We start from the raw sequence: 15,647 nt of genomic DNA, 5'->3' as shown, positions 1-15,647 counted from the left end.
TTTATGATGCAATCAGTGCTCTAACTAGTCTTTGCGGTTTAATTTTTCGCAAATATGTGAGAAAAAATTCTCGACTCAAGGGATTCTAGCGAAACATTTCATGCAAACTCGTAAACAGGCCCTGATAACTACTTTGCATGTGTGTAATACAAGTAGCTGTTATGCGATATTGCTGCGATTAATTGGTATTTACACCTGTTCAAGCTAATTAGTGAAGCAGTGTATGAGGCGAGTGATTGTTTTTTTGGGGTACTTAAATACCTTACGGCTAAGAAATACACTAATCCACTTTGATCGAAGACGATGTACGGAAGTTATGTCATTATTTTTATTTTATAGACCTTGCAGCTTTTATTTTCTACTTAAGCTTTTTTTTCATTGAACGATTTATTTTCATTGAACGTCATTCCGGCAACATAATATTGCAAATATCATTAAAAGATCAAAGTTCGATGAAAGACAAAGAGATTAAGGCAATTTACGTGGAAAATTGTAATGTCAACGAAAAAAAATAAACTAAGGTAGGAGGTAGTTGCATGTGTAAAAAATAAATATAAAATGAGTGGAAATGCCATTTTACATGAAAAAGTATGTATATGGAGCACTAGATGAGGAAATATGTGCTTTAAAGTTCAATGTACTTTTTCTGACATAGTTCATGGAAATATGCGAATTTGAAACATATTTTTTATACAACAACAGAAATTTTGCGTCAAAATAACTTTTTTAAAAAATCACAAATTATGATAAAAATCAATCAATTTATTTTTGGTTTTTTAGTATTTTTAGGTGATTAAATCCAGAATTTGATTTATTAATTTTTATTTATTATTTTTTTTAAATTTGTAATCATGAAAAATTGCTAAAGTTTTTCACAAAAACGCACTAAACTTGAAACATCAAAAAATTCAATTTTGAGAAATTTTAGTTCGATTTTCCTACATTTCATTTTTATTTTTTTTCAGATTTGAAAATAATTCAAATTAAAAAATTAACGTTTAACGTTAAAAAAATTTAAAAAAAACGTTAAAAATAATTCTGATTTAAAATTGTAAGAAAAATTTTTATTTTTTTTTTAAAAAAAGCATTAAAAAATTTTCCAAAGTAAATATTTCAAATTTTAATGTTGAAATTAATAATTAATAAAATTTAAAAAAAATTAAAATAAAATTTAATAGATTAATTACAATTTTTGTACAATTTTAATTTAAAAAATTTTTAAAACTCGGTTTAATAATCTTTGATCGAAATTTGTTCTTTGAATCTTGTTTGGCTCCATTTATTATAATTTTGGACATTATTGGTGAGTTTCGAATTTTTTCAAACACGTAACTTAATCTACTACCTTTTTCATAAAAAAGACAAGTTAAATGTCAAGAAAAAACGCAATTTTGTAGGATGATAGTAAAATATTTATTATTACAGAGGAGAAAAATTGCATACACATCAACATTGATCATAAAATTGAAAATTCAAACAAAATTATAATCAAAGAAAAAAGTGAAGGGGGTCAGCAAATCTACATACGACATCAAACAGACGAAAAAAAAAAAGAACAAAATATCAATTTAGGAATCAATAAAATTTAAATTATCATGTGCTTTGCGTTCATGAAGCTCAGTGTTGTTATGATGTGCCTTCTTTTCGTGTTCCTCCTCTTCAATAATCCAATGGACATCATCACGATGCAAATCAATATGATCCAAACGATTCCAGAGAGGGGATCTTAGGATGAGTCCTATGATAAAAAAAAAAATTAATAAATTTTACTCAAATAATATTTTTTTTATAAAATTATGCTTTAGCTGTAAATATTTTTTTTTATAAGAAAGTGATGCAAAAGCTCTCTACCAAGAAAACTGTTTCAAACCGACGTCACATGTCTATTTCCTACAAATTTTATTAAATATTTAGTTGAGATTCACAACTCAAGCTCTCTCTGTGACTGACTATTCTAGAGAACATTTCAAGATTTTTTTTGCTCCACTTTACTTATTCCTTATTGCTTTTTTAAATGAAATTTCAGCTTTAATAATTATAGGCACCTTAACGGGTTTCACAATTATCTGACTCTCAACACCGTGCCACATATTCTCATCGATATGCATTTCGCGCAACGGCATTACGCCACCAAATGTCGAACTCCGTATTATCACTCCTTTTTGTTTTAATTAATTTATTATTCCAAGAGCGCAAAATAATTAGAAAGCATGCAAAATATTTTTTAAGAAATGATTAAAATTTATGTTAGTTTCATGGTGCAGTGCATGAATGCAGATATTGATGATGATGATTAATTTGTTTGTTAGTTAGATGAATTTATTGCTCGTTATGTACACTTTTTTTTTGTTATGTACGTACCACTAATTACTCCGCCGGCTACTGCGATGCAAATTGTAACAACAATTCCAATTAATTGATATGTGCCTTGTTGAGTTGATGTACGATTATAACCCTAAAACACGAAAAAAATTATATAATTGATCACTTTTAATTGTTTTGAGACAATATTATGTCATTTGTCTTCATTTCGACAGACAAAACAAAACATTTAATTAGACGGAGTGGAGACGTCTGGTTTACTTACTCCAATGACATACTCCAGTTCTTCGGTGTTATTGCCAACTTGTTTCATTGCCGGGAAAATATCGATCAATTGATTACCGTAGGTCTCTTTTGTAGCGGAGGCAGCGTAGATTGCACTGAAAATCGCAGACAAAACAGCTGGCATTCCGTGGAGATTGTTGACGCCACATGTGTCGGCGAGACGGAGTTTTGAGAACAAGAAGGGCTAAAAAAAATATTTTAAAATTAATTTCAAGTTCAAAAGCCTCCAAATGAATATAAAAAAAAGTTCAAAATTTTTAAAAAATAAAATTAGAAGGCTAAAAATAAAAAAAAAATTAAAAATCCAAATTAGGACCAATTTTTATGGTAGTTTCAGTGAATATCTGAATTTTCTAATTGTCATAAAAAAAATTCAATGAAATCTAATGGATTGAATATTTTTTTAAATTCTTATGTTTTTTGTTTAGTAATTTTTTAGAGAATTTTTTAAAAATCCCTACTAAATTTTTTACTAAATTCATTTAAATTTAAAAAAATATATCAAACTTACCGTAATGTAAACATATCCCACAACGGACAACACTCCCGAAATGATGCCGATCATGATCGCTCCCCATGGATGCAAAATCAAGTTGCAAACAGATCCGACAGCAACTCCGCCAGCCAATGTTGAATTTTGCACATGAACCATGTCGAATTTCTTCTCCTTGCTCAACAACGCAGACATGCAGAAAGTCGTCACAGTGCAAGCAGCCAACGACAAATACGTATGCAAAATGGCACGTTCCTGCTGATCTCCATCAACCAAAATGCTGTTGAACGACGGCCAATAAATCCACAAGAACACCGATCCAACCATCGCGAAAATATCCGAAGTGTAGGAGGCTCCTTCATTTTCGCCCGTTACGGCATTCGCGCTCGAGGGACGAAGCACCAAACTGCAGGCAAGTCCAAAATACGCACCTAATTAGAAGGCAAAAGAGGTTAATAGTTGCCCGGTTAAGATAACAGCACGAACAAAATCTTAATGGAGAGAAAACATTTAAATAAATTTTCCGAAATCGTAATCTGGTTAATGTTCGAGCAATGTGTCAGTATGTTGTCTGGTTATCTTTTAAGGTCAGTTCTTGGATAGAGGTGCACATGTGCGCTCGTGAAATCTTCATCTTTTATCTTGATGATGGTAATTAAAACGTCACTGGCTCGTAAAAAAAATCACGTTCTCATAAAAAAAATGTGTGTGTTTGTGATATAACAACAATGTTTGCTGTGGCAATGTTTTTGCAAAAATTTATTTGTATGTATTTATAACAAGTCAAAACAGACGGTAAAGGATTATTTTATTACATAATTTATGATAAAAATATGAGCTTCTGACATTTTCAATTTTTTAAATTAATCTTTTGTGGGGTTAAATGTCTGTCCGTCAAGTTTATTTTATTTTTATATATTTAAGGAAAAGTTTCGATTTTAAATCAATTTTTTTAAAACTTCTTTTTTACATTTTATTTTTTCGATTTTTCGAGAAAACCGAAAAGGGGGTGAAATAATAAAATTTAATGGCCTACAGTTGCTTCAATACGTTTTTTTTTAAAAAACAAAAAAAATTAAATTTAAATATTTTTCTAATAAACTAATAATTTTCGACGTTTTTTGATTTTAATAATTATTGAAAATAATCGTATTTTTTTTTTTTTCATTAAAAATCGCAAAAAAAATTTCTGTAATTTTGCCAGGAGTCAATTTTTTTGTTAAAATTTCAATATAATAAAAATCTTTAATAGGTATGAAAATTCTTGAATTTTGATGAAATTTTTAACCCAATTATTTTGTAATTTTGCCTCATTTTCACAATTTAAACAAAGCAAAAAATTGAAAATTTTTAAAGTAATTTTGAAAATTCTTGAATTTTGATGAAATTTTTAACTAATAATTAATAAATAATTGGGTTAATTTTGTAATTTTGCCTCATTTTCACTCTTTAAACAAAGCAAAAAATTAGGACCTGCGACTAAAATTATTTTTTCCACAAAAATTTATGAAAATCCGATCAATTGATATATTTCATTTCATTTTTAATTTTTGATTTTTCAACAAATATTGACTACTAAAGTCTGGAAAATATCAAAATCGGTCACTTTTAAGCCCTTAAATGTTTGTTTTCTATTTATCAAATATTTTTTTTTGCTAGTTTCCATGCAAGCAAAATTAAAAACATGTGCTCAAATAATAGTTCATTAACAGAACCTTGAACAATTATTCATAATAATATTTTTTTTCTAAATTTAAATTCCGCTTCTTCCAATAAAAATTCTGTCTTATCACACTTAAACTTTTTAATTAGCACATAAAAATGTTAAGTGCTGTTTGCCAAAAATATTTTCACAACAATAATGTCCGATTTTATAATAATATTTCACTTTTATTCACACGAAGCAAAAAAAAAATAACTTACCGAAAGCATGAATTGTGATACTGCCGCCGACATCGGTGATACGGAACAAGTCAACGTTCAGGTATTCGTTTCCAGCGAAGAACACAATTTCAATGAGACCCATTGTGAGCAACTGAATGGGCGTGATGCGACCTAAGAGAGCTCCCATGGAGATGAGAACAGTAGCGGATCCTATATCAGCGCCAATCATGCTATCCAGCGAAACGCCGATGTGCCCTCCGTGATGAATCATTGCGAAGAAGCCTCGCATAAGAATGGCCCATTGAATCACCAAAGCGGCAACCCATAAATTGAAACCCGTGGCACTGTAACCGTATTTCTTCAAAAATGTCATCAAAAATCCGAAACCGATGAAAATCATCACGTGAATATCCTCGAAATCTAAATTGTCACAAAATTACTCGTTGGAAGCACTTTGAAAGGAAACGGGCACTTACGAGGATATTTTTGGACGAGAGCTGGCTCATCTCGGGTGGCGTTGCCCTTATTGGGTAACAATTTACTGTCATAATCTGTGAAAAATGCAAAAAGCACCAACAAAATAATTTGTACGAGTACAAAGAAGACTAAGCCTCCTTTGCTTGTGCCTGGCATATGCATTTTTTTGAAAATTTTAATTTCTCTCAAAAATATTTACTTCACTATTTTTGAATTTCGCGACTGGACTCCTTGCAGTCCTCCTCGAGACTGATTGAACGAAACTCAAATTAATTCTAATAGCTCTGTTACTTTTTATTTTTTTCGAATTTTCTCAATGGTCACTTATCTACACGACGACGATGAGCGACGACGTCAACGACGAATGCGAGCATAATAAAAAATTTCACGTAGAATCGTCGAAAGAAAAAAAAATAAAGTCTGTTACGAATAAACATCATAACTTATTTAAGAGAACATATCACAAATATATTTTGTGTTATTAAATGTACAAATCTGCCTAATAACGAGAGTCTAATCGATGTTACGGTGGCTCGTTGTTTACATTTATCGTTAGAGCTACGGTGCTAGCGATGTCTAGATGGACTGCGTTAATTTTTTATTCGGTGACTTGAAGGCGATTGAAACGCTTAATGAATTTTCCTACACAAATAAGGAAAAAAATTAAGTGAATTTACTCAGGGGATACGTAATTCCGAGAAATTGATATTATTAACAGGAATTTAATGAGAAAGAAAAACATTGAAAGGGTTCAAGGTTAAAGTTATTTTGAAGGTAAGAAATTTTTGATTTAAAAAAATCTTTCAGCAAAAAAATAATAATGTGATAATTAATTTTTACTACTGATACGGTTGACACATATTTTTGCGACTTTTGTTCAAATTTGCATTGACGAGACGTTCTGAACTTGTTTCGAAAAAAATGTGACAATTGATGCGATTGTTCTAATAAGTTCAAATTTTTGAACAACGCAATTTGTTGTGGAATTTTTTCCTTTTTTTCATTGATACATTTCTTGAGAAAATCATTAATAACCGCCTTGGGAGACACAATAACATATTTACCGTTCTTATACAATTTGATTCAATCATTAGGGCATAAATAATGGATTGACAATTTGCTGACAAAAATTCACATCAAATATTCATGGGTAATGAGTCTATTGATTGCACTTGCTTCTCGATTTGCGCTATTATTGGGTTAACGGGAATTTTTCGCAGTTGAGGAGGCGGTAAAAGGTGAGTAATTTTCCGAATGATGTCATCAAGTAGGTCAAAAGTAACTGGAACAACGTAGAATGTTGGAGTTTGGATGTAACAGATCCTATTGAATTTTCAGAATTTTCACTTAAAAATATCTTTTTGTTGTTGAAAGGTTATAATCGAAGAGAGGTTTGGCATAAAAATTGTTCAACAATTTACAAAAAGACTAGAAAATGTAGTTCACGGTGGATATTTTATACATATATTCATTAGGTAAGTCAAGGTAAGAATTTTTTTTCAATGAACTTTACTGTAGTTTTAGGCTTCAGATTTGAAAATTAAAAATAAGTGCAATATTATCTCTTTCTCTCGAAAATCTGATGTAACAATATGCATACACCAAATTTCGTCATGTCATCGAAGGAGGAAATGTCATAAAAGACTTGTGTTACGTGTTAACGATCAACTAACGGCGAAAGAAATTTAATCATAGGAATCTAGGTTTAACAGTTTTTTCTCAAAATATCAAAATCAAGAAGCATCTCAATCGAACTTGCAATAGCAGTAAAGCGGTGCTGGGATTCGTTAAAGGAAGAGCTAAAGATTTTGACGACCCGTATATTACGAAGATGCTGTACTGTTCTCTTGTCCGCTCAATTATTGAATATGCGAGCATTATATGGAATCCCTCAACAAAACAAGACGCACAAAAGATTGAATCTATTCAAAAGCAATTTCTGCTATTCGCTCTTCGGGGACTAGGATGGTCTTTCACTTGCCTACCACTTGCCATAACTTCCGGCGGACAAAATAATATTCGCATACGTGAGAACAATGCTGAGTATCAAATGATGTCAGAATTTATTCACTGTGATGATTTCTTTAAAAATAGTGACGTGTACTGAAATGTCTGCTAATAATTTTAAGAAACATGTATTATTAGAATTAAGAAATAGCCATTAAAAGGAAATCAGAAAGAAAGTAATTAAGAATAGGAAAGAATTTACAAAATTTCTAGTGAAAAATAGCAAAAAAATCACATATGTATATTATTTATCTTATGAATCCCCCATGGATTTTTGGAAAAAGTTATGCAGAGGACACGTGAAACATTTTCACCCATTTTACCGTTATTTTTCCCGATTGTTACCGATTCGCTACTTTGCTAATTCAATTTTATCACTTTCTTTCGTCTCATCCTCCGACTTCATTTCCATTTTCCGACAATTTTTCGAAATCCTACATAGTTTTCACCCTTAGACAATCGAAAGAGGAGCTCGAAATCTTCAATTTATGGAAGAACTTTTCCCGAAATTTATGGAAAACTCCCGAGATATGGGCTCGCAAAGTTATACGCGTTTCTATAGGGGCGTGTACGAGAATCCCAAAGACGAAAAAATTATCTGCTCACACATTGCACAATTGTGTGGACCTCAATACGCACACCCATGCAGCATACGTAGCCCATTGCACAAGTCGAAAATCACTGAAAAACAAAAACACTGAAAAATCATGAAATAAAGGTTTTTTGCGTAAAATTTAGTGTAAAAAACGACAAACGACGATGAAATTTATTCTATTTCTACCACTACTACTTGCACTATCGAGTGCTGTTAAAGTTATCGACGATGGCAAGGTGGATAAAACGAAAATTAGCTCAACAAAAGCTCCCTTCGAAGAAGTCGAACATTCCGTAATAAATGTTACTTTGCCAGCTGAAGACCTTGTTGCTGCTGACTCGTCATCACATTTGCCATCCTCGACAGTTTCGACAATTTTCAGCGATTCCGGGGTCCTGGCTAGCGCCACAAAAGAAGCTGAAAAGAGCAACGTGAAGCCACGTAAAGGAGTTACGTTTGAAACGTCGTCAACACCGTCAGACGTGAGCAGCAGCAGTACAACAGCTAAAACAAACACGTCGTATTCCGTGAGTGAAAAAGTGATCGATGTCGAAAACAAGAATCCACCGCAACTGCTGAACGAGAATAGCACAATTCTCTCTTCCGTCCTGAACTTCCATCCGATCGGCGGTAAGCCCGTAATTGGGGAAGTGAAGGAAGTCACTCCTGCAGCAAAGGAAAAACCAAAGAAACCTCTGCAAACGGTGAGTGCAGTTGACGATCCCACGATTGAGGAACACGCGAAATCAGCTGAAAAAGTACCGTCGATCAGCACGCATCTCGTGGAAGAACCTGTGCCCGCAATGTCACAAGAGCGCATTCCCGAAGATCAGCCAAGTTTCAATGGATATTTCGGTTATATGACGATAGCGGCAGTCGTACTCCTGTTTATTGCCGTTCCCATTGTCTTCGGAAGGAAAATCAAGGATCACTGGAATACACGACACTACAGACGAGTGGACTTCCTCGTCGATGGCATGTATAACGATTAAAAACTGTGAAAGTGAACACTTTTTTGCCAAATTTTTTTGTATACAATCAATGATTACCAAAATGTTACACAAAAAAGGGTAACAGCTCAAAAGTGCTAAAAAATTATTGTGACTATAAATGAATCTACTCACACTTTTTAATTAAAAACTAACGAAAAAAAGAGAAAAATCATATTTTTACAGTGCCTTCGATAAATAAACAAACCTATTTTGGAGCAGCTCTCCCTTGATTTTTTAGGGAATCTAAAAAAATTGTTCAGTCCACTAAAGAATGATTTTACATTAAAGCATTAAGTATACATACTACTATGATATTCTACTTAGTACTAAAAAGAAAATTTTTTAAGCATTTTTCTTGTGTTATATTTAAACATAATTTTAATAAAACTGTATTGTTAACTGCTTTTTAATAATTGAATTTTAGAAAAAAAAAACTCAATACAAAAAAAAAAATATTTGGTCAAAAAAATACGTAAAATTTACAATGACATAAAAAAACCAGTTGTGATTTCAAACGCGCAGGTGATTTTGTATAAAGCACTTTCTACAATTTTTTTTTTGTTTGTTTGTTTTTGTATTTGCACTAAATTTTATTACTTTTTACTAAAGAAGTTGTACATTTTACATGTTAAGAATAAATAAATAACCTAACGAATAAAGAGAAATAATGAATTAAAATTAAAGTTTTTGTCTTATCAGGATTTTCATCAAAGGTAAGGAAAAACAATGAATTGTATGAGTAAAAAATGTAATTTTTTTTTATTCAAAAAATATATAATTTCTAAAGTTTTTTCAACAAAATCCCAAAAAAATGAAAAAAAAAATAAATTTTCTGTATGGTGAATGAAAGAAAAAAAAAAGTCAATTTTCCTTTATTTAAAAGTTTTATTTTATTTTTACGTATAATAATATATGTATTGTTAAATTTTATATTTCTTGGTAGCTTTGAGCTATTTTTCTTATATTGATACTTCTAAACTAACAATTTATGTTTTTTTTCTCCACACACAAGTGTTTAACACAGATTTTTAAGACATCCACAGTTCATATTTTTTTTTATTTGAAACACTAGCTAAAAGCAACAACTATACTTTTTCATAAAATGAAAGATTTAGATCGTTACGATTATATTTATATAAAAAGTCATGTTTTTTTAGTCCTCTGGAAATTTAAAGCCATCAAATTTATTCTTTTTGTCAGCCATCACAGTCCCTTTTTTTCTCTAATATGTTTCCTGTATTTTTGTTTTACTCAGTTTTGGTCTCTAATTTCGTTGGCGACTCTTTTGCAGCGTTAAACTTTTTAACTGGATCCGGGAACAATTCTCGTGGCGGAATCATGTTCAAAATCATCATGTGTCGAGAATATGATTTGCTGTTGCGGAACAAGACGTCTGTGCCATGCAGGCGATCCAAGACCCCAAGGACGCCGAAGCATTGATTAAATCTAAAAAATAATGAATTTTTATTTGATTTTCAAAAATTTTAATAAGTCGAAAAAAATACTTACTTCAAATGATGAAAATCATGCGCTTCGGGACTCGGAAAGAATGGTAAGTGGTAACCTGAGTGGGAATTCAAGGTGTTCATGATGGCGAGGCAGAACCACAACCATGCCGTTGTAATGTGAGATGAGATGAGATAGACACCCAAAAATGGTGGCAATATGTTGCTGAAGAAATGTTCCACGGGATGACAATAAATTGCTGTGATGGCGATTGGAGCAGTCCATTCTGAAGAGTAAAAATTAATTAAATCAGAATTTTTATTTAAAAAAACAGAAATGCTGTTTTGAATAAAATTTAAAAAAAAATATATTTTAAAAAAATTTTTTCAATAAAATTTGAGAGAAAGGTAAAAAGAAATAAAATTGGAATTTTAGGAAAAATATTTTTAAAAATTTAAATTTTTTTTAAAGAATTTTTTAAAAGTTTTCTTTGAAAAACGATTGTTTTTAATTTTTAACGTTTACGAGACCATTTCTTTTTTTACCATTTTCAATCATATAAAATCATGTTACACATGTCAATTTAAGAAAATTATTCGAAAACTTTAGTAAAAAGTGCTTTAAAAAAATTTAAATTAATTTAATTAAATAAAAATCAAGAAATAAATTAAAATTATTTGAAGATCCTTTTGGTCCTCTTTTTTCTTTGATTTTTGAATAAGGCATCGGGCCTCATTTTTGAATTTCACTTCAAATATTCTAAATCGTATCTTACCGTGATGCTGCTTATGAATATGCTTATAAATATATTTGCTGTGCAAAAGTCGATGCGAGTAATAAAACCCAATTTCCTCGACGATTATGAAGAATGCCAATTCCGCCAAGACATAATGGAATGTCGGCAGTTCACGAACGTCCGCGAAACAATTCTTCTCGACGAGCGGGAAACTAATCACTGCCATGGGAATTCCGATCAAAAACTGATTTATCAGGACTTGCGTGATAACCTGCGACAAGAAGAAAGCCAAGTGAGTCATTTTTTGCATTAGATTAAATTCAATTGAATGATTGTGTCATGTGCTCGAATGCAAATTATGTGCACTCTTTACCTTCCGTAACTGTTGCTTATCTACGGGCTCATTTGTGTTCGGCTGTATTTTGTATTTACGCAGGCATGCTGGTTTGTTTGTCACATCAAGTATCTGCAATGAGAATTAATTTTAGAGTGCATCTGAACTAGAAATATCACACAAATTGGGTTAAAACGATAACAACGGGGGTAACGATCGATAAGAATTTTTTAAAAAGTCAAGGTTAATGTCAAAATTTTTAAATTTAAATTACCGTATAAAGTCCTCCGAACAACCAATAGACCGAAATCGTCAAGACACTCGTACCAATGACCCATAGTTTGAATGGATCTTCTCCTAAAATATAAAAAAAAATAAAATTATTATTTTTATTGTTTATTTTAATTTTGAATTAATTTTGATTTAATTTAATAAAATTAATTATATTTAGGTAATTAATACAATTTAATTTAAAATAATTAATTAATATTATTTTTTATTTTAAATTTTTTTAAAGAATTTAAAAAAAATTTATTAATCATTTAATTTATTTTTTTATTTTAATTTTTTAAGAAATTATATAAAAATTCTTACCAGTAATATCCAATATTTTATCCCATTGTGACTGCCAAAAGTCTCCAGAGGCCTATTAATCGTTAGAACGCACATTGCATAACAAATATTTGAGAATCAATCGAGAATAAGCGATTAAAAAAGAAAAAAAAAGTAATTGACCTCTGAAGCGTTCATAAAAAAATAAATCAAAAGCAAATATATACTCACACCCCAGAATCGTTGCAAGTGCCTGGCAGGTAAATCAAATGGTTCAGGAAAAAGTGACATTTTGTTATTAAAAATTTATTTTCACATGAAATAAGTCATTAGAGACTAAAGCGTGCGACACGAACAAAGTTGTAAATGTAAATAAAATCGTTCTTCACGGAAGAAATTCTCTTGTGACTGATATCTTGTGAGTATTTATCAATGGAATGCACAGACAAAGACTTTTGCTCAATATTTATGCACTATATTTGTTGTTGCGTCTATGTTTTTATTCGTTAGTCATCTTCATATGTTTGTTATTATTATTAATTTTTGCAGTTCATCGATGTAAAATAATGCGAAATAAGCAAGTTTACGCACGAAAGATTGTTGTCCGTACCGAATCTCGCGAGAAACTGACTCGTTTGGCTTAAGTTACGAATGAACGGAGTCTCTCACATTCATAAAATGAATGAATTGCGCCGTACCTACGACACCGAGGTGTCTACACGACCGTATTTATTTATAATAAAACTGATAGAAAGATGATTGCTGGCCTCAACTACCACCACCACACCATAAAAATGACAACATATAATAATAATGAGTCTCTAATCATCGTGGAAATCGGTCATGTCATGTCTTTTCCATGTGTAGTTGCATTTAAATACAAGCAAACAAGAACACTTACCATGTCAAAGAATTCCGAAAGGCGGCAAAGGCAACGAGGAAAAACGTTACAATGACCAACAAACTATAAATCGACGATATCAGGCGCGGTCGTTGTGGCTCCTCGATGTGCTCATTCGGCTTACTTGGACCAGCTACCGCCGTCGGTCGATTATCCTTTCTATCCATCGCTTTTTTCCCAATAAATTTTCTCGATGATGATCAATCAAACTGAAAGTGTTAATAAATTTTAATGAAATGGCGTTTTATAAGGGAATCATATAATCATCATTAAACGCAGAAAAAGGGGAAAAATATTATTTTATGAAGTCGTTACATGAAAAGTGAAAAAATGAATGAAAATCCATTTATAGGTCACTGAACCTCGGCATGCGAGCGAATATTTTATCTGCGTTTCTTCGCTGCACGAAATTTGTGTACTACGTGACAGACAAAATGAAATTTTCAATTGAATGTCAAGGACACATGAAATAATTAGTATTGTTTTTTTACGCAGTTACAAACGAAAAAAATCTTTATCTACAATCCCGAACACTTTGAACGATTTCCGTGTACCGATAATAATAATAATGGTGATAACCCACATCCATAAATTTTTAAAGTTGTCATAAATGCTTAATGTTATGTGAATATTTCTTCCTCATTCTTGGTCGAGTCTAAAAATTTTCCATGAGCGCAAATAAAGAGCGATAATGATTTTTGTTTTTTTTCCTGATAAAATGGTAACAACGGTGTTTTGCACACATATAAATTATATTTTATTGATTAATTTTAACGTTTAGCAAAGACTGCTCATATAATTTGCCATGAAATATTTATGCACAAAAAATAGTTAGACACGAGCTGAGCTACGATATTGATATAATATGAGGTTGCACTTTTTGTCCTTTTTTGTGTCATAGTTCGTTAATAAAACGCAAAGGAGTGAACAAAGAACTTTCTTTCTTTCAGACGCGACGTCATTAAGAATAATTTTTCACTTTTCATGGAATTCACTTTTTCTTTCTCTTGTGGCGGTGATTTAATTAGTAATAAAAAAATGATAATAAGAGCATAAAATGCAGCTAATCACTATTTCTTGTGAATATAAATATTAATTTATTTTAATTCAAAATAAATTTAGACAAGAACCTACCACAACGAACTCTCGATTGGACTAACGACGGTGTTTGGTAAATATTGATGGAAGTTTCGTTCTTTAAAAATAAAATCATCTGTGTTTTGTTTATTATCGCATATGGCAACAGTGTAGCTGCAGCTATGTTTACGGAGCCTAAAATGTTTGTAGTTGTAAAGTAAGTGGACATGCGCCGGAGGATCTATGGAATATTTTTGCGGATTTCTGTGTTAACTGTCGTTGAACGCATTTAACGGGGAGGTTTTTGAGTTTTGTGGCAGTTGAAAAGTGGTAAGTTTAAACAAAATATTTTGATTTTTATAAAATAGTGAAATTGATAAAATTAAATGGTTTAAAAAAAAAAATTAAAAAAATAGTTTTGAAAATTATTAATCTTTTTCTTCAACTTTGTAATTAAATAATTTAATTAAATTTAAATTTTAAATTAAATTTTTTAAAATTTAATTAAATTAAATAATTAAAATTTCTAGAAAAAAAGAAAAATTGTTTTCATAATAATATTTAAAAAAAAATTTTAATTTATTATTTAAATAAATTTATTATAAATTTTTAATTTTTGTTACTTAACCTCTTCTTCAATTTAGAATTTAAAACATTGAGGGAATAAAATTAAAAATATTTAGTAAGAATAAAATTTTTGCATTTTTTTTACTTTTGATTGAAAAATCATACTTCATAAAAATATAAGTTTACGGAATTGAAAATTGAAATTTAAAAGAACAGAATTTATCAATTTGCCTAAATTTGATAAAAAATTAAAATTAGTACCTAAATAATACATAATTATTTTTTGCTTAATTGATTAATTTTATTACTTAATTTGTTTTAACTTTTTTCAATTCCTTTTCTAATTTTACAAAAATTTTAATTATTTTTATAGATAATAATTTTTGCTGAAAAATTTATTAGAAAAAATCTTTTTTCAAAAAGGTTACTGAATTTGGGCTTTGATGCAAAACTTTTCTTTACAATTAATTTAATATAAAAATCATCATTTAATGTCAAAAAATTTACAAAAACAGCTAGAAAAAAAATTGACTTAAACATTTTTGCCCCATTTCTGATCCTGTTGCGATAAAAATAATTAAATCCATTTTCTTATTATTTATGAAAAATAATAAAGAACCTCCATCAACAAAAATAACTTACCCATAAAATACCTGTCGTCCTCACCTTTTTCCTTAAGACATGAAAAAAACGTTACTACAACAAATGATTTATTTTTTCCATCAAAGAAATGTCAGTCTTCCTTCGTCCCGTTATTTTTGCTACGTATCTTTGTAACGAAGAAAAAAGAGAAATATCTTTGATAAAATATTTCCCATCAAAGAGATTCTTCAAGATTAAACTTTTTTTTTGACGTTCCATTTCCACACTTCAAGTCTTAAAATTATATTTCTCCTGGATATCATTGTCAGTTGTACATAAAAAAGCAACAAAACAAAGGAATGCCACAACACATCAAGAAATACCTCGGAAAAAAGTT

At 30.4% G+C, this 15,647-nt stretch overlaps 3 protein-coding genes across 4 annotated transcripts; 1 reads left to right on the top strand and 2 right to left on the bottom strand.

The window, feature by feature from the left end:
- Window positions 1–1,403: 1,403 nt before the first annotated feature.
- LOC134838129 (ammonium transporter Rh type A) lies at window positions 1,404–5,632 on the bottom strand. Its single transcript, XM_063853600.1, has 6 exons — window positions 5,461–5,632; window positions 5,024–5,404; window positions 3,119–3,531; window positions 2,588–2,791; window positions 2,362–2,455; window positions 1,404–1,738 (listed from the first exon to the last, which is right to left on the bottom strand). The coding sequence occupies exons 1-6, from the start codon at window positions 5,621–5,623 to the stop codon at window positions 1,569–1,571; spliced, it is 1,425 nt and encodes a 474-aa protein (XP_063709670.1). The 5' UTR covers window positions 5,624–5,632; the 3' UTR covers window positions 1,404–1,568.
- A 2,517-nt stretch (window positions 5,633–8,149) lies between these two features.
- On the top strand, window positions 8,150–9,649 carry LOC134836840 (uncharacterized). Its single transcript, XM_063852082.1, has one exon. The coding sequence runs from the start codon at window positions 8,228–8,230 to the stop codon at window positions 9,053–9,055; it is 828 nt and encodes a 275-aa protein (XP_063708152.1). The 5' UTR covers window positions 8,150–8,227; the 3' UTR covers window positions 9,056–9,649.
- Window positions 9,650–9,996: 347 nt separating this feature from the next.
- LOC134836948 (fatty acid hydroxylase domain-containing protein 2) lies at window positions 9,997–14,168 on the bottom strand. Of its 2 annotated transcripts, XM_063852236.1 has the most exons (9): window positions 14,159–14,168; window positions 13,025–13,233; window positions 12,355–12,376; window positions 12,166–12,217; window positions 11,846–11,928; window positions 11,611–11,703; window positions 11,277–11,508; window positions 10,565–10,787; window positions 9,997–10,501 (listed from the first exon to the last, which is right to left on the bottom strand). In XM_063852236.1, the coding sequence occupies exons 2-9, from the start codon at window positions 13,189–13,191 to the stop codon at window positions 10,303–10,305; spliced, it is 1,071 nt and encodes a 356-aa protein (XP_063708306.1). In that variant the 5' UTR covers window positions 13,192–13,233; window positions 14,159–14,168; the 3' UTR covers window positions 9,997–10,302. The 2 variants fall into 2 exon arrangements, with proteins under 2 accessions (XP_063708306.1, XP_063708307.1); XM_063852237.1 differs by lacking the exons at window positions 13,025–13,233; window positions 14,159–14,168 and adding an exon at window positions 12,440–12,727.
- Window positions 14,169–15,647: the final 1,479 nt, after the last annotated feature.

The sequence above is a fragment of the Culicoides brevitarsis genome, chromosome 1 (assembly GCF_036172545.1).
Source record: "Culicoides brevitarsis isolate CSIRO-B50_1 chromosome 1, AGI_CSIRO_Cbre_v1, whole genome shotgun sequence".
Taxonomy (NCBI): Eukaryota; Metazoa; Arthropoda; class Insecta; order Diptera; family Ceratopogonidae; genus Culicoides; species Culicoides brevitarsis.
This window is presented reverse-complemented; position numbering and strand designations above follow the sequence as displayed.